The 18725-nt window shown below is 34.5% G+C and overlaps 1 protein-coding gene and 1 pseudogene across 2 annotated transcripts; both read left to right on the forward strand.

Moving 5' to 3' along the window:
• The first annotated feature begins 2837 nt into the window (after nt 1-2837).
• Nucleotides 2838-3338, forward strand: LOC125218165 (ethylene-responsive transcription factor ERF017 pseudogene; annotated as a pseudogene).
• An 11880-nt stretch (nt 3339-15218) lies between these two features.
• LOC125224287 (RNA-binding protein involved in heterochromatin assembly dri1-like) lies at nt 15219-16408 on the forward strand. 2 transcript variants are annotated; one of them, XM_048127664.2, is made up of 4 exons: nt 15219-15367; nt 15450-15767; nt 15903-15995; nt 16099-16408. In XM_048127664.2, exons 2-3 carry the CDS (start codon nt 15466-15468, stop codon nt 15991-15993), a joined length of 393 nt encoding a protein of 130 aa, XP_047983621.1. In that variant the 5' UTR covers nt 15219-15367; nt 15450-15465; the 3' UTR covers nt 15994-15995; nt 16099-16408. The 2 variants fall into 2 exon arrangements, with proteins under 2 accessions (XP_047983621.1, XP_047983622.1); XM_048127665.2 differs by having other exon boundaries at nt 15227-15367; nt 15453-15767.
• The last annotated feature ends 2317 nt before the right edge of the window (nt 16409-18725 follow it).

The raw sequence follows: 18725 nt of genomic DNA on the forward strand, positions 1-18725 counted from the left end.
TCTCGTATTATAAAATAATACTATCGTGATATAATTTTATGTAGTTAATGTACTTATATATGCATCAAGTAATAGTGGTTCGGATTTCCAAGAAATATATGGCAACATGTAAAAGAATTTCTTGATGGCGAAGAATTGATTTTGCAAGGTGATCTTTATATATTTGTATGCTATCCTCTTTTTTTTCTTGTATCGTAGTTTTTACATAAATGAATTGGAATATATATTTATGAAAGTGTGAAAATGGTTACTGTTTTATTTGTATCAAGTAGGCTAAAGCTTATATGCCATATGAATAATATGATAATAGTACTATATAAGGCTTTATTAGTAGTTGGGGTATCGGAAATGGGCCTGCTCTAAAGATGTTGTTTAGCCCATTATTGCTGCATGATCATGTCTGGTTTAAAATAGTTTGGCCAAACTTTTTATTATTATTAGACTAAGGGTATCCACCGGCGGATCCAGTGATTATTCTCATTACTGATTAGTAGGCACCCCAAAGGGTGAGACAACTAACCTAAGAATTTTAAATTGCTCAATACCCAAAACAGTGATCGACTTACCAAACTTTAGTCACCAATGATTCAACTATAAAAACACATTACATTATCTTCTTTTTTTTCTGTTAATAGTCACTCAACTTTTATCGAAACCATCCAACTTATATTCTTGTCATTGAGATTATTTTTCCACCATATACGTCGTCTTAAGGCACTTCAAACGTTTAGATTTGATTGAGATTGTATATTAGTGGCGAGGCCAGGAATTTTGCGGTGGAGGGTTCAAGAACAAGAAAAATTTTAGCTCTACCACTGATAATAGTTGTGGGTATCTCTCGATAGTTTTGTCATTGAAATTAGTCATAGTAAGACCCTTACATGTTTTGTCTTTTTTTGATCATTTAGAATAAGAAGATCTTAAAATTAAAGGTATGTTTTCAGATATGTAATACTCAAGAAATAAATACATATCAAGCAAATTTAATCTAATCGAGAATAATTGATATAAGCATTTTGTGATTACCTTTAAAAGAATTTTACCTACTAATAAAATTAAATTTTTCATAAGTAAAGCAAATTGCTTAATTGTATATAGTAGAAAATTTTGATGAAATTATAAATTATATTACAATACCAATAAAAAAATAGTTTAAAATATAATATACTATTACAATGTTTATAAATCATTTAACAAATAACATCCTTTCAAAATTATAACCATTAAAAGTCATTGAATAAATAGTATCATACACATCTGAAAAATGATTTAACAGTAAAGTTATTGGGTAAAAATAAAACATCTCTAAAATATAATTTGACAAAAAATAAATTAGAATATTGTATTGGGTAAAAGATTTAAAATATTCTTTAAAAGTCATTTGGTAAGTTTAGCACATCTAGAATGTTTGAAAAAAAAATATTGTTGTTATTTATATGCAAGTATGTAACATAGTATAATGAAAATTTATTGCTTCTTCTATCCATAAACCATGAGGTTTGAGCAGCTAATCATGTTTGCAGTTTCAGATTGTTTCTCATTTCAATTTCTTGTGTAAAAGATTTTCTTTCACAATTTCTGATAATAGAAATTAGCGAAATTATTTATATGTGAATGAATAGGTAACCCCCTCTTGTCAGTGGATGCATTGGAGAAAATGATGGAAGATTCAACAGTGCAGAAAAAGGTATAGGATATCTCACGGAAAATGATTTTTCCGTGAGATATCCTATACCCTTACTTTGAATTATTAATTTTACATGCACATAAGATGAGAGCCGAGACCCTTCAGAGATTAATTTTGCATTTCCACAAATTATCTCTTGTGTCCAACATTAATTATCTTTTTATAGATTTTGATATTTCAGAAATTTAAATACTATTTTTTAATAAATCGTGATAGTGTAAAGTTTTATGAATTGCTTTTCTTTTTCCCCTTTAATAATACCTAATATATTTTGTTGCCCCGCCCAATACCTATATAACTGTCCACCACTATCATTCTTTATTTTTATTTATTTTTTTATTATTTTACTGTATTTTTGTTGATGATTTTGATCGATTTGGTTGTCTTCCAATATATATTTATACATTATTTTTATTGACATTTGTTATGAGTTTTTATTGGCACAATAAATTGCTTTTGTATAAATTTGTGGTTTTAAAACTTGAAATAATAATATTGTTTCTCTTTTGGTACGTCTGAATTCACTGTTTTGAATTAATGCAAATAGAAAATTAATTGAGTTACATCGCACGGGGTATGATACTAGTATTAATAAAGTCCAACTTTTTATGAAGAATAATTTATCAAAAATATAAAATTCACTGATTCTGGAGACGGATAAAATTTCGAAAGTAGATTAATCTAGAAAGCCGGTTACACCATGAATATATCTAAACTGCAATGCTATCAAATCCAGGAAATCCTAACAACCAAAACAGGTAACTTAGTAGTCTTATACTCTTATTCCTCAAAATGGAAATAAAAATTCTTATACGTGTGTTGTCAAATCGGTAAATCTCTATTATTTTCATCTAAACGCTTTTAATCACTTGAGTCAACGCGCTCCGACATTCAATTTTGACTGTGATTGGGTTCAACTTCAACATCATATGGTCTGTGCCCCCCAAACCTCTCACTATCTATATACATAAACACACATGATTATATATCACTATATATAGGTAATCATGCATGCATTATGCATTGTGCATACACACACTCCTCAACTAGATCTCTTCATTTAATTCCATGCACTTCTTAATTAATTTTATATAGAAGACGAGGTGCATTCAATTGTTAAGATACTTCACCTCGACTAATAAGTCAGAAGATGGAAAAGGCCGAAGCTAAGTACAGGGGCGTGCGGAAGCGAAAATGGGGGAAGTACGTGTCCGAGATACGCCTCCCGAACAGCCGGGAGCGTATATGGCTCGGCTCGTATGACACGGCAGAGAAGGCGGCACGGGCTTTTGATGCGGCCCTCTTCTGCCTCCGAGGCCCCTCCGCCAGCTTCAACTTCCCGGACGACCCGCCGCCCGCCATTGTGGGCGGGCAGGGGCTGGCTCGGTCCGAGATCCAAGCGGTGGCGCAGAGCTATGGGAATAGCTATGGCGATGGGCTTGAGGGTCAGGCCTCGGGTGATGTGGATTTGGTTGATGGATCATTTTGGAAAATGGTGGACATGAATATTGGTGGGCAAAATGCGGGCTGCGTTTCGGATTTTGGGCTGTTTGAGGAGCCCACTGAAATGTATATGGACCCAAATTATGAAGCCCGGGTGTGTGAAGATGAGGAGGAGGGGAGTTATTATCACGGGCTTTGGAGTTTCTAACATTTCGTTTCAAATTTTCTGTCATAGGATATGTATGTCTTTACGAAGTCTTCAAAATCTTCAATTGTATAATAACACTATATAGTAGTATTAACTATTGTTATTATTCTATTTTGTATGCATTTTGAAATTCGAATCATATTTAACTTTATTGGAAGATATTCAAACAATGAAAACCATCTATCAACAGTGGAATTTGAAAATCAAACCTCATATATATCCCTTTTAAACTATTGCGATGGGTTGAACTAAGCAAAATTTTATATTTTAACTTTAAAATACTGGTTTCCTGAAAATAGATGTGATAATATTACTTCACTTAATAATTTTTCTATGGCGACATAAATATATGCACATACACAAGAAGGAACCAATTTAGTTTTATACTCCCTTAGCTTCCTATTAAATGTTTGTACTGTTCATTACTTTTAAAACTATTAATGAGTCGATTAACATTCCACTAACTTATTTAAGCCAGACAATTTCTTAAACCTTTATCAATCAAATATAAGACATTAATGAGTAACCGGAGGCAGTATATTTCCTCTTTTACTTTCTTAGTTTGTTATTACTAATATTTAATTTATCTAATGCCATGTACGTCTTAATTCAACCATGATCCTTTGTTCATTCCCAACTGTCTGCTATTAAATGTCTCACATTTTTTTTTCTGTCCGCCAATATATGTGTTATATCACTTTTATTATATTTGGTAAGTGGATCATATATTCCACTAACTCATTCCACTCACATTTTATTACAAAACCAATACACCCTCCGTCCACGAAAAACAAAGCACATTTGTCATTTTTGGTTATCCACGAAAAATAGAGCACATTTAAAAAATGAAAGTTTTCAACAACTTTTCTCTTACTTTTTCCTTCTCTCTTACTAATAATATGAACGTCACATTCCACTAACACTACTTCTCTCTCATTTTATCAATTCCACATTAAAACCCGTGTCTTTCACAATGTGTCATATTTTTCGTGAACAGATGGAGTATATAAAAGTGGACCCACATTCCACAAACTTTTATACCACTTTACTTTATAAAGTCGAATAATTTCTTAAAATCCGTGCCAGCCAGATATGGGACATTTAATCATTGACGGAGGGAGTACATTTTAAAGTACGAGAAAAAAAGGAAAAAAAAAACTTGTGAAATAGGAAGGAGAAAGAGAAATTATGGATAAAGTATAAAAAATTAAAGATTAAAATCTATACATCTATACATTATATAAATGAAGAGTTTGGGAGGTTTTGAATAATATTTTATGCTGAGGGATGTAAATGCAATTAATATAATATTCAGAAATTAATTCTAATAAATATATAATCCTGCTTAGTTGGTTTCCCACGTTTCTTCTTATTAGTGGAGATTAGTTTTCCATGTTTCATATATACGTGAATGAGTGGGAGGTTAGGAAAGATAATTTGATTCAATTTCTCTTCTAAACGTTTTCTTTTTCCTCCACTCGGTGTTTTCCTCAAGTTTGGCTATGGGGTACTTCTATTTCTCTTTCTAATTAATATTGTTTTCTTTGATAGTATACAATTACTACTATATTTATATTTGATTTTGGTGAAATTAACAGGTTGACTTTTGGATTTGCTTCTTATTGAAGCTTCTTTTGGTTACATTCATGGAATTATTTATGCTATGTATATTCTCACCCATTAGACATATTTACCTCCCTCTCCATTCCCAGATAAATAAATACTTTTTATTCTCTATTTGTCACTTTGATTGATGCTAATTTGTAGTCACTATAGCTTATTTTCTTGATTTGGATGGCTAGGGAAGCCTCCATAAAATTATGCGGTGTCAATTGTTCGATTGTGTACTTTTATGGGTCTCTACATCTTATGCTTTGCTCTACGGATGATCGTTTTAATACATATTGATTATTGATTTTGTTCTTTATTTTATTGTAGCTTTAGACTAGACAGGCTACTTGATATTGTTTTAAGGTCCATCACTAATTATAACACATAGTAAAATTTATCTAACAATTATTTTCTTGATAGTAATTTGCAAAGTAAACAAGTCTTAATAAAGTACTCCTCCATATCTTTAATTTTCGTACAAAGAGATTTGCATTACTAAGAGAATCTTACCATGTCCCATAGTCGGGAGTTTCTGATATTTAGGAGATAGTTCTTTAATTTATACATTAATTTATTTTTCTTAAGTACATAATTTGACTTCGAGTAGATTTCAAGTTCCTTCATAGCCTAATTTGTTTACGTTTATTAGTATTTCCTTTTCGTGGAAATAGAGAGGTGGTTTGGCCTGCCAAATCGACGGGGTAAAGAAGGGGAGCGGTTGCATGAATATCTCGACTATAGTTATCAGCATAATTAGTTTGTTGCATTTATTATTTGCATATTAGTTGGTTGCATATATTTCTCATTTCAGTTATTTGTAAGTCTATATATAATGAGTAATTATCCATTGTATTTAATTCTTTATTGTGATAGATTTTTATCTTCCTACTCCATGATTTATTATTTAGACATTATATTATGTGATTTGTCTCAAATTTATTATGCTTCAATGTTGATTTGTATAGATTTTTATTCTCATATGACTAAAATTGTTACTCGTATTGTTCATTGTTAATATTGATTCTAATTTACTTAATTAATTTAAAATTTAAAATTAATATTTTAAAAATATATTAATCTGTGCATAGCACAAGCGTTGATACTAGTAAATAATAAATTAGGAGTACTTTTTCATTTTTTTTAATATTATAAAACTAATTTTAGTATATAGACGAAGATAAAAAGATGAGACTATTTCTTTTATATATTTTACAAAAGAATGAGGCATTCGATGACTAAATATTGATGCCTCATATATAACAAGAGTGACTTAATATTGATACATGTCTACACTCTACAGTGCTGAGAGTTATACAAATATACAGTATACTGTGTGAGGGATGTATTCATATCCTTTTCTAATATTATGTTCTAATGTCCTTTTTAATCTTGGCCCTCCATTTTAGAGATCTAATGGCCCAAAAAAGTGGTTGATTTATTTACTTTTAATCATGGTTTTGTCGAGAAGAAGACCCTAGCAACTGTTTCTGGAGCCTTGAGCTTCTCCATGTTATTCAAGTGGGCGCTCCAAGTGTCTACAATGGTTGGGCTCACGCTCTTGAACGGCGCCAACGACGCGAATTCAAGCTGCACTGTCTTGATACAGTCGTCTACGTAGACAACCGTCTCCCTGCACAGTAATAAAGTGTGCATAAGTAACCCATTTCCCAGCAAATAGTCGAGCAAAACTATAAACTTACTTATTCACTTCCGCTGTGCTCAGTACCCAATAGTATAGCGACTTGTCCGGATAGTTTGGCTTTGCCATTAGTGTAACCGCCCGGTTGTTGAATGGAGAACGGGCAGCCAAACTGGCTTTCTTGAAATGGGATGATGCCAGCTTCCTAGGATCCTGCAATAATAGGTGATACGGTTAATACAATTCAGCCGCAACCCCACATATTAAATACAACATACCTTATGTCCAGTCACTTCAAAATCATCATCTGGAATGTCTAAGCCCGACAGCGCAACACCCTTTCCCTTTCCAGCAACAACCTTTGCAGCAACAACCTTTCCCTTTCCGGCACCCACCTTTCCAGCACCCACCTTTCCAGCAAGACCTTCAGGTTCGTTTGGTTTTTCCCCCACACCAATCGCAATACCATTTTCAGTAGTTGGGCCAATTTTCTACATGGACAAAAGTAAGGTTAATACAATTCAGCCGCAACCCCACATATTAAATACAACATACCTCATGTCCAGTCACTTCACAATCACCATATGGAATGTCCAAGCCCGACAGCGCAACACCCTTTCCCTTTCCAGCAACAACCTTTGCAGCAACACTCTTTCCCTTTCCGGCACCCACCTTTCCAGCACCCACCTTTCCAGCAAGACCTTCAGGTTCGTTTGGTTTTTCACCCACACCTATCTCAATACCCTTTTCAGTAGCTGGGCCAATTTTCTACATGGACAAAAGTAAGGTTCCATTTAATGCATAATAAGTACTGTATAATTAAAGAAAAAACCTAAATAATGCGCACTACCAACACCATTTAATGCATACAGAGGACCATATATTGTTATGCTTAATACAACCTATATAATGCAATCAATTAATATTTTTGAGAACTCCAACATAATACTTTTAATGACTAAACAGTTGAATACAATGCATGCAACCTGTCAAATAATGAACAACATAACAACTAGTTGTAATTCATAATATTTATTAAATGAATTACTTTTGTATGGGCAGCTCGTTTTTCCTTCTCCTTCTTATCAGATGGAATCTCACTGCGTTCCAGATTTTGTTTTCCTTCACCTTCTTGGTTTTGACTATATCTCTGTTTCCTCCTTCTCTTTCACCTCTAACCACAGCCAGCTGTACACAATGGACGCACAGTTAAGTATTTTGAAAAATGAAGAATGAGTACACATTCAATGATGTAATGTTCCTACCCCATGGCTGATTTCCACACCACCTTCGGCTGTCCCAGATGTCGTTCCAGATCCACCAACCGAATTAGGCTTGTCTCCCGACATAAGTAAATAATGCGTGAATTATGATTTAATAAAGCAAAAACCTCTGTATACATTGCGTTGTAAACTTTACAAAAAATAGCAACACCTTCATGCTCACCTCCAACACCATCATCTCCTGTCTCCTCGCTATTAGTGTTTTCCTCTTCCAGAGAACAACCCTCTGCCCGTTGTTCTTTCTGCGTAGCAAAAGGGTCCGGACACTCAAAGCCATCCAAGACGAACGATGTCCTATCAAATCCTCTGCTTATTGTTTTCTTTTTGTCGTATGCCTGCATCATCTTCTCCATTTCAGCAATCCACTCGGGACTGTACTTTTCCTCGTCTTCCCTCGCTTGTGTTAGTGTTGTCACGATTTTCTCATCTTCCACAGACTTTTCATCTTCCATCCCTAACAACTTCAACCCAATCTGACTCCCCAATCGGAAGCACCCATCGTCAAGCAGTTCAATAGGTATCTGCTTAAAATCGTCGACCCACCTCGAAATGGCGTGTCCCATCAAAGAACTCGAAGCGACAAAATGATCTCTGAGTCTCTTCGCCTTGTACCTGCTGGGGGTTCCACTAACTCCCCTTTCCACAGCGTCCACCTTCCTTGCTTCCTCGTCGGTAAGATACTGATGTTTGTCAATGCGGCTCTGTAACCTCCCAGTTCCGAACTGATCAAGCTCCGCATCTTCCCTTTGCTTGAGGGTCTCCGCTGTCCAACCCTTTATAGTGGGCCAGGCACGCTCGACTCGCTTCCGTATGTGAACCACACGGTCCACGTACGCACACTGACACAAAAACAATGCACAGTAAAGGCTATTATAATGCAACAGATTGGGTTCATTAATGCAGCAAAAAGTAATGCATGCACTCTAACAAATAATGCACTGACACTATAACCTACCAAAAGAAAGTGGATTGGTCCGGTGAAGTATGCAGTTTCCCCCCTGGCCCAGCCCGGATAAGTGACTTCCAGAACGGATAAGGCGTAACCACACCAATTCATGTCACTGATAGCCTCCACATCGTCGATAAAGTGTAGTATCTTTGGCTTGCAATTGCCGTCTGACGGAGTCTCCATCAAGGCATTCTCGAGTAAGAACATAAATAGACGCTTGAAGACCGGACCACCATCAGTTTCATCCTTAATCATATTCGCAACATCTGTCGCGTTCAGCTTGTACCAAGACTTTTTACACCGCGCAGCAACCATATCGTTGAACTCGAAGTTTGACTGATATTCTTCTTTGCGTGCAATCTGAATCCGCCCTCTCGGGAAGCCCAATGTAAGGTGGACATCCTCCTCATCTAGTGTTAGGCGCTCACCACCAAATAATGGAATCTCGCACCGAGCAAGATTTAACGACTTCAACACCCGGTAAGCTAGGTAACTTGGGAACTCCCTGATGTTGAACTCTAGGACAGCGCCGAATCCCAGTTCGATCACGGCTTCCTTATGCCGGGGAGTCAGGTTTGTATACATGATATGAACTCGGTTGGGTTCTTTCGACAGTACAGGTGGTCGGCTTTCTTCCCCCCGGGTTTCTTTTTCTCCAAGTCTTCATTGCGTGAACTTGTTGCAGCCTCTTCCTCGGCTAACCTTTGCCGAAGTTTCTGAGCTAATGCTATGGGAATAACATCGTCTACCGTTTGATCAAACTCAGACCGACGGTGCTTGGAGCCTATCCAGAGCAGGTAAAACCATGGTTTAGAACAAATAATCTATGCGTTTAAGTAAGTAATGCACACCATCTATTTACCAATGCACAGAGCTGAAGATGCAATGTACAAACCCAAACATACCAATCAATCACTTGCTAAAGGGATGCATCCAAGAACTTCATGCCAAACTCCCACATAACAAAAATGCCAAATAACCTATGCGTTACAGTAAGTAATGCATGACATCTATATACCAATGCACAGAACTGAAGATGTAATGCACAAACACAAACATACCAATATATCATTTGCTAAAGGGATGCATCCAACAACTTCATGCCAAACTCCCACATAACAAAAATGCCAAATAATCTATGCGTTTCAGTAAGTAATGCATGACATCTATTTACCAATGCACAGAATTGAAGATGTAATGTACAAACCTAAACATACCAATATATCACTTGCTACAGGGATGCATCCAACAACTTCATGCCAAACTCCCACATAACAAAAATGAACAATAATCTACAAAAATGATGGAATGATGCATAACCTTCATTCTGTTCTGGCTGGCTTTTGTAGAGGCGTTGTCTTTTAGTCATTCTATATCTGCGCGAAGAGAGGGCAAGAATCGGTAAGTTTTCAACCATAACTCAGTGTGGTATCTCCCAAAAAATGACGAAAAGTGTACATATTGGCCAGAAATCCAGCATACAGTAAATAGAATACTCACAATACCAACGTCTCCAACAAAAAAACAACAACTTTTGTGCATCACACCTACTGTAAAGTAAACCGATGCAAAACCCAGATCCAAAGGAGAGAACTAATTGTTATAGCAAGGATGAACAAAACCCTATCTCTAATAACCGCAATTTCATCTTTTCCAACAAAATCGAGCCAAACAATTTTGTGAATTATTTCGATTATAAACTAAAAATCGATGTTTAGGAGTGTTTGTGACTTCAATCGATGTTTAGGAGTGTTTGTGCCTACCAAACAAAAAAAACAGAACCACACCTTTTTTTTGCAGGAGATGTTTCGACTTTCAACGGAGAGCGCGTAGTGATTTCACGGCGGGAATCTTCCACCGACGTAGATTCCACGGCGGGAATGGTCCACCAACGGAGAGTTCGCGGCGGGCAGCGTTGGTAGAACTTGATTTCAACTGACACAGCGGCGGCTAGGGTTTTGTGGAATTAGGGGAGAATATTTGTGAAGAGAGTGTTGATGGGATGGAGTGAGAGAGGGGGGAGTTGAGAGGTCGATGAAAATGCAGCGTAAATTTCGGACCTGCCGTTTCGAAACTGATTGTGTAGTATGTTATTTTACTGTTTTACCCTTTTAATGCACGAAAATGCACTAATAATGCAACACGGGATCAGATTGGCCCTTTTAATCCAGTCCATCCATTCCATCACTTTAATGGTTGATATTAAGAAGAGAAAAGACGCTTAGGGTGTAATAGAATCCTAATGCTCCCCTACTGTGTGATATTCCCGGCGGGGCGGTGGCCTCAATGGAAGAAGGGCAATCTACATAATTTTCACCGGCCAATTAATGGAATGATGAAGATGGTGGAATTTATCCATGTGGCGCCGCAGAAACAATGTTACTATGAGAGAAAGAGACTCCATGAACATTACCAAAACACACGTCCCTGTCTTACCGTCAAATGTTTTTTCATGTCTTGTTTTCTTCAGACATATATGTAGATTGTAGACAATTAATTGGATTTCTTATAAATGTAACAATCCCAATCATTGTTGTAAATTAAATACAATTATTAAAACGTTGCCATAAATCTAGTATATTTAATTCTAGTAATTCAATTCGGTGATCAAAATTATTAGACAGAATCTTACTCAAATTCAATTAACTCTACTTTTTAACTTTAACAAGTTTCACTTGAGTATGATATTATTGTCCATACATATTTGAATTATATAGTAGCATACTGTATTTAATATCCAATTAATATAAATATTTTGCATGAATACATCCATGCAAAAAAAAAAAAAATTAATAAGAAGCACGTATAAATTTCGAAAAATTTAAATGGAAATGGAAATACCTAATTATTAAAAGTGGGAGAATTCTGTAATTTTGAAATCTAATCAGGCCCACCAATTAAATTTAGGAGAAGTGACTGTAACACAATAAAGAAGAAAATTTGTGATATCTCAAGGTAAAATTTCTCTTAGATTTTCATGGCAATTCTCACTCGATCGAAAAGGTCAGCTTCTTCCAGAATTACTCTTTGATCGATGATTTCATATACTTAGGGCTTAATAATATAGAGTTTGAAGGTATCTATTAATTAGCTAGAATCACGTTTTTCGATCGGTAGCTCATTGCCACGGCTAGGAGACTAGAATGGGGTATGTAAATATGTGTACAAATGGACGGATTCTGTTTTGTAATTGTGTTTGCTAAAGAAGATGCAAAGTTAAACTAATCATCATATATGTGAAAATTTGATCCCTGATTTCTTCAAACTATTTTCAAGCTCATTGGAGAAATGGTACTACCTCCGTCCCAATTAAGTTGGGGCAAAACTTTTGGGCACGGATATATGAGAAAGTATGAGATGAGAGATAACGAGAGAGTAAAGTAAGTGATGAAATAAAGCAAAAGTGATTGGATCGATGTTTTATAAACGCTCTGCACTGTGTGTTGGATGGACCTACGTGTGGTCGTCTAGAGGTTTCGTCATCCGACACTGGAAATGGAGGCGCCTCTGAGTCGGAGTTGTGAAAATACAGGTTTAAAGAGTCTCCAAACTTGATCCAGATTGAGTTTAGAATCAATAAGGCTGTATCGAGACGAGACCTATGCCTGGAGGAAGGAAGGGAAAGGTTTCGTTTCCAAATATATGAAGAGTTGAGTTGGAAATTATCGTTTAATTGTCCTTGGCACATCTCGACCGGGATGCTTATAGCTAATGGCATACTTGAGCAATGCAAGTCTAGTCACTCCAATGAGCTTGGTAGACTGCAATAGCCCGCCCGCATGAAGTGATATTACTTCCCTAAACTGGCTGGCCAACGATGTCAGTGCCAACTACGAGTTGTGGTGGGATTTGAGTGCGTTGGAGTATTTAAGAAGATACTCTTTCAAGTCAATACAGCAAGCACTAAATATTAGTAGGATAATGGATCGAAATAAGGCTTACAAAATTCCACAAGAAGATTATGTGAAATGTGGCATTGCTTCCGAAGCAGCAAAGGCTGTTGTGGATGCTTTAGAACAATACCATACCTGGAAATAGAGAGTTGAACTAACAGAGGATTAACATATTTGGACATGCAACTTCAATGTTCCCCACATCATCAGCTAGCTCGCTCTCCAGCAAAAGCACAAAACTTGAATATATTTGATCGACAATATAATATTACAAGCAAAGTCCATTTCAAGTTTATCTCCCCAAGTTGCAGTTAAAAGGCGACTGCAAATTGAACAAGCATCCAATAAGATTTGTGGAGCCATGACCAACATCTAGAATAAGAAAAATATATAAACAGTGATACAAGCAACATTGGGAGATGAGATGCATATAACCAGTTTCAGTTTCCGAATTGGCAGGTTGATATTTGAACAGAAACACAAAGAATGGAAAACAGAACTATAGCATTGATTTATGTTTTAACGAAAGCTAGGTAGAGAAGGATTAGAGTAGAAGCAAGGTAGAGATCGAAATTGCCAAGAACTAAGATTGTGTTTGTTGATTTCCTTCTAGAAGATCGGCTTGTGACTGTATATATCTTTTTAAATTGTTGTCATGCGAGTAAGAATGAGAAACATTGCTCCAACAAACTATCCCCGCTATTTTAAATGCGTTTTCAAATTTTCTTTTCTTTCTGGTTACGCAAATATATATACCTATGTATGGGATATGCCGAAATGGTCTACACTTTGGACGACAGACAGAATTTGGGGAATCTGAGCGCTACTATTTTTGAGTTAACGGATTTGGGCATTTTACAATATAAGCCCAATATTTATGTAACATATTCACACTACTCATAATAATAAGTAAAGTAATGTGCTTGGTTAAGAAAGTAATCATTTATTTTTTTATTTTCAATATTTTAATTTTTAATTTAGATTTGGCAACAGTATTTTTCATTGGATGGAGTTAAAGTTTAGATTTAAATTCTTGAGAAATAAATAAGTGGTGGTTGAATCGAATTCGAATTCAAAATGCTTATAATTTAGATGGGAAAAAAAAAAATTAAGCTTGGTTGATCAAAAACTAAACACTATAAACAACAAGGAATGAAACCGAACTAATAAGAAAAAAATGAATTTTTATTTATGTATTCTGTGTTTTCACATTTTTTAATAGCGATATTTTGCAAAAGAAAATGCTTGTAATTATTATCATTCATATAACTCTACTTTTTTACACACTCCTGTATTTAAATTAATCCAATAATATTATTCATGTTGAATCACTTTGCAATTTATAATTATCTACCTCCGTCCCAAGTTACTTGAGTCGTATTCAATTTTAGGTTGTCCCAAGTTACTTGAGTCATTTTTCTTTTTTGCTAAAAATAAAACATCTAATCACACTTACTTTATTCAATCTTTTACCTTACTCTCTCTTACTTTATTCTCTCATCTACTTTATTTTACTTTATTTAACACACCAAACAAAACTTTCTTAAATCCAGTGCCGAAAAGAAACGCCTCAAGTAACGTGGGACTGAGGGAGTATAAAAACAAAGATTTTCATAGTTAATTGAATAAACATTTGCGAATCTTGATAAAGTTAAATATGAAAATCTATCTATATAATAAAATTTAATTTCAAAATTATTCTTTTATCATAGTTATGACAGTGTCACTGTCGTTTTTCTATATTAATATTGATAGTTTAATAAAAATAAATGTAATAAAAATAATAGATTGGGTTTTGATTTCAAACCTATAAATCATCATGATCACAATTTGTGAAACAATTAGAATAAGAAACAAATAGTACTTACTCACATAGCTGGGTGCAATACTTTTGTTTCATGCTCGCAAAGAGTGTGCCGAATATGTGTGTAAATTTAATTCGGAGAAAGGGAAAAATGTGTGTTAGGGAAAAAGAAAACGTGACAGCAAAAAAGGGAGGAGCAGTGTGCTAAAAGAAAAGGGAAAGATGGTCAAATTGCTCCTCGAAGACTACTTCCGATTCTCTCTACTATCTTTATCGAAATTATAATACCATTTCCCTTACTTTTTACTACTACTACTCCTACTATTTTAAATTTGAATTCCATCTTCTTTCATTTCAAGAAACCAACTAAAATCAATAATCCCAAATACTAGTATATGTCTGCTAAAAAAACAATCACCAAATTAAATTGTAAGTATTTTTTTTAATGGGGAGGTGAATCATGAAATATAATGAGTTTTGCCAACTTATAAAGATGGAATATTTTTCTCAGTTGACATGTTATAACACAAAAATATTTTTGATTGTTTTGTAATTTGCTGGACAGTGCCACAGGCGCTGAGTTGACCAATTATTAGTATAAAGAAAAAGTAATTGAGAGAAGTGTGCTAAATAAATAAAAAAGTGAATGTATACAAAATCTGCATGGAGGCAATCTGATATTTGTCTTTAAATTTTAGTTCTTTTTATGCAATTCCAGTCCTCGAATTTTGCAGCCAATTTCCCGTATATATATGCCCTACACCAAATACTCACAAAATCTCACATTTATTATTATTCCTCCCACGCTAATTAATTTCCCCAAAATTTGTAGAATTTCATCTATTTGAAGGTATGTTTGTTAAATCTCGTTACATTACATATATACACATGTCAAACTATATATATTGAAATGTTTTAAGTGTAAATTATAGTAGGATCAGAGAAAGGATGAACAGGCCGGGCGATTGGAGTTGTCGGAACTGCCAGCACCACAATTTCCAGAGGAGAGAGTCGTGCCAGCGATGCGGGGGCCGAAAGCCCGGGGCCGAGTTCATCACGGGGCCGGACGTGCGGCCTGGGGACTGGTACTGCGCCATCGCCAACTGTGGGGCCCACAACTTCGCCAGCCGCTCCACGTGCTTCACGTGTGGTGCCACCAAGGATGAACGAGGATTCGAGTCCGACCTGTCGCGTGGCCGTGCTCTTGGAGGCCGCGCTGCCTGGAAATCCGGCGACTGGATATGCACCAGGTACTTTACGTACCAATAATTTTGTTTAATTGGTCTCTGATTTTACATGTTATGGTTGATAAGGTAAATGACTCAGGGATGAAATTTTATGAAAAAAAAATGAATAGATTAAGTTCAATTTGAAATATTGAACAGGTATGCATGCAACGAGCACAATTTTGCGAGCAGGATGGAATGCTTCAGGTGCAATGCGCCGAGGCAAATCACTGACAACACTTTCTTCTAAGGGTAATTTTCTTCTTTTTCATATTTTTATATTTGAATTTTTGCAATGGGGGTTATAATTTTCTTTACTCAATATTTATTTATTTTTTCTTATATATTCACACAGAAACTAAGAGCAAGACTGAAGCATGATACGAATGAATGGGATTGTGAACGACGATATATGACTATGCTTTCAAGATTATGATTAGCCTGCATTTCCCAATTTATCTTTCTGTTTTTCTTACTTTTGATTTCCTTAATTAGGGGATTAGCATTAGATAGGTGATCAGCTATCGTTGCAATTTTTATGATGGGATGTAGGAAGTTGTAGTAGTATTTGAATTTTGTAAGATGTAGCCATCCTTCCTGTTTCTTCTTGCTCTGATCGGAGTAATTATAATATCAATATTGTATTGTCACAAAAAAAATTCATATTTCTTGTCTTAATTAACTGTGACGGTCAAATGTTAATAATTGGAACTAACAAGAGGACTATACGTCAACTAGTACTCCTTCCGTTCCATGTTAATTGGGTCATTTTTCTATTTGAGAATTTCCAAGATAATTGAGTCATTTATATTTTTGGCAAAAATTAATTCTGTCTTTTACTTTATTTTCTCTTTATTTCTCTTACTTTATTCACCATCTTTTAACACATTATTTTTAAACTTCATAAAAAAAGAAATGTTTCAATTAACAAGGAAGCATACTTATAAAATAAAATGTACTCGATGGCGTATATGAACTTGAAATAAAATAAATCTTTAGTTTAATTGATGCATGGAATATATGATAGGCCAATAAACAAATTAAATACTCCCTCCATCAACTAATTAATTAAGAGTTATTTTAATTAATGAGGTAAATATAGAATACCTTCTTCATGTAAAGAAATATTGTAGATTTATTGAAAAAATATATATAGGTATTCCATATTTACCTCATCCATGGAACGGTTGCTTAACTTCCGTAGTCTATTTTCCCAGTTAAAAGAAAAACCGGAATACATTAATTATAAATAAACAGTACTTATAATATTTTTGTCAAATTATTTAATAGTAGTGGTATAATAAGTTCACAATGATTGAGCTAGCTAGATTTGCGAATGTATCACGTCAATCTATATGCATGTCAGTAAATAATGATTACATAATTAAAGATATTCCATCCTCTTTTACAAGTCATTGTAAGTTTTGTGGAGGTTCTGTCCACCTCCGTTCCCTCATAGTTGAGTCATTTTTTCATTTTGAAAAGTTTGTTTATAATTGAATCAGTTTCATATATAATAATATTTTTTCTCACTCTTCATTTACTCTCTCTTACTTTATTATATCTATTTTATTCACGTTTTAATTTATTCTCTCTACTTTTTTTCTCTATCTTACTTTTTTTTATCTATTCATTTAACACACTCAACATCTATTTTTTAAACTTCGTGCCGAAAAGTTCCGTCTCAACTGTGAGAAAATGGAGGGAGTACTTCAAAATTATGTGTAAAAATGACACTCCATCAAACTACCAAAATTACATATCCTTATATGACCTTGAGATAACATACACATAACACATATATACACTTTAAATATGGTTCAGTTGTCATGACTAATTATCATAAATTATCTATCTAAAATTAAATTATAAGAGAATTTTAGTTTAAACCTTGAAGAGGATGGTTATGATTAATTACCAAATGATTATTCATCTACGATTAAGTTGTGTGATTTCTCTCCATCTTATAAGAATAAAAACTTTTGGGACGACACGGGTTTTATAATTGACAAAGTAAGAGAGGGATGGAAAGAAAGAGTAACTGGAGTATTGTTAGTGGAGAATGAGACTCACCTTGTTAAAGAGAAAGGAGTTATCATAAACAAAAGTGTGTTATTTTTATTGGACAGACAAAAAAAGAAAAAAGATTCTATTTGAATGAAACAAAGTTGAGCACATATCTAATCATGAGATATAAGTTTACTAACCAAACAACCCCCTGCATACTCTTCCTATTTTATACAATATATAATTTTTTGATTTTATTAATAAACAATTTTTATAGTTGGAAGCATTTTTCCGCAGACGAAGTAAATCATATGCAACTCGATCATGTTCACGTATTAGACCACCAAACAACTTATATCAATTTTCAGTACATTAAATATGACATATTGGCATAAAAAAATTCAAACTTTTGTAGAGTAACAATTAGATAAAGGATCAATTAAGTGTTCTCTTTCTCTCGCAATTTATTTTATCAACTTGCACTGTAATGATTATGCATATCAGTTCCATCATATTCAATTTTAGCAATAAAATAAATTGAAGGGAAATTGGTGACCATTCACATTGGATTCCAATTAAAGCTTTAAGAGGTGATATATAATCTTTAATGTTGTTTTCGTTGACATCTCTTGAGAAGCATGCTTAATGAGAGGTTGAGATAGATATAACATAAATTGGTCAAAAAGCAACCAAATTCTTGATTGGTATCTGCAAGCACTACACTATATATATAGCTTTTGGGGAGATTATTGCCTCCTTTTTAAGTAGGCTTTACACGTATATGTGTTTTCTCAATGTAAATCAAAATATTCGGATGCCATGTTTCTATCCATGAATATAGTGCAGAAATAGTACTCTCTCCCATCAAATTTAACCGAGACATTTTTTTTAGCACACGATTAAAATGATGTTTACGGGGTGTTCGGTTTACAAGATTGTATCTCGGATTAAATTTTGTTTGGTTGATTCAATTCC

The sequence above is a fragment of the Salvia hispanica genome, chromosome 1, assembly GCF_029641045.1.
Source record: "Salvia hispanica isolate PSC_SH4W2 chromosome 1, Shi_PSC_v1, whole genome shotgun sequence".
Taxonomy (NCBI): domain Eukaryota; kingdom Viridiplantae; phylum Streptophyta; class Magnoliopsida; order Lamiales; family Lamiaceae; genus Salvia; species Salvia hispanica.

Excerpts from the sequence above, each read along its gene's own strand:
- LOC125224287 (XM_048127664.2), top strand. The coding sequence starts at position 15,466 with ATGAACAGGCCGGGCGATTGGAGTTGTCGGAACTGCCAGCACCACAAT. Across the intron at positions 15,768-15,902 it reads GGCGACTGGATATGCACCAG|GTATGCATGCAACGAGCACA; the intron begins GTACTTTACGTA and ends AATATTGAACAG.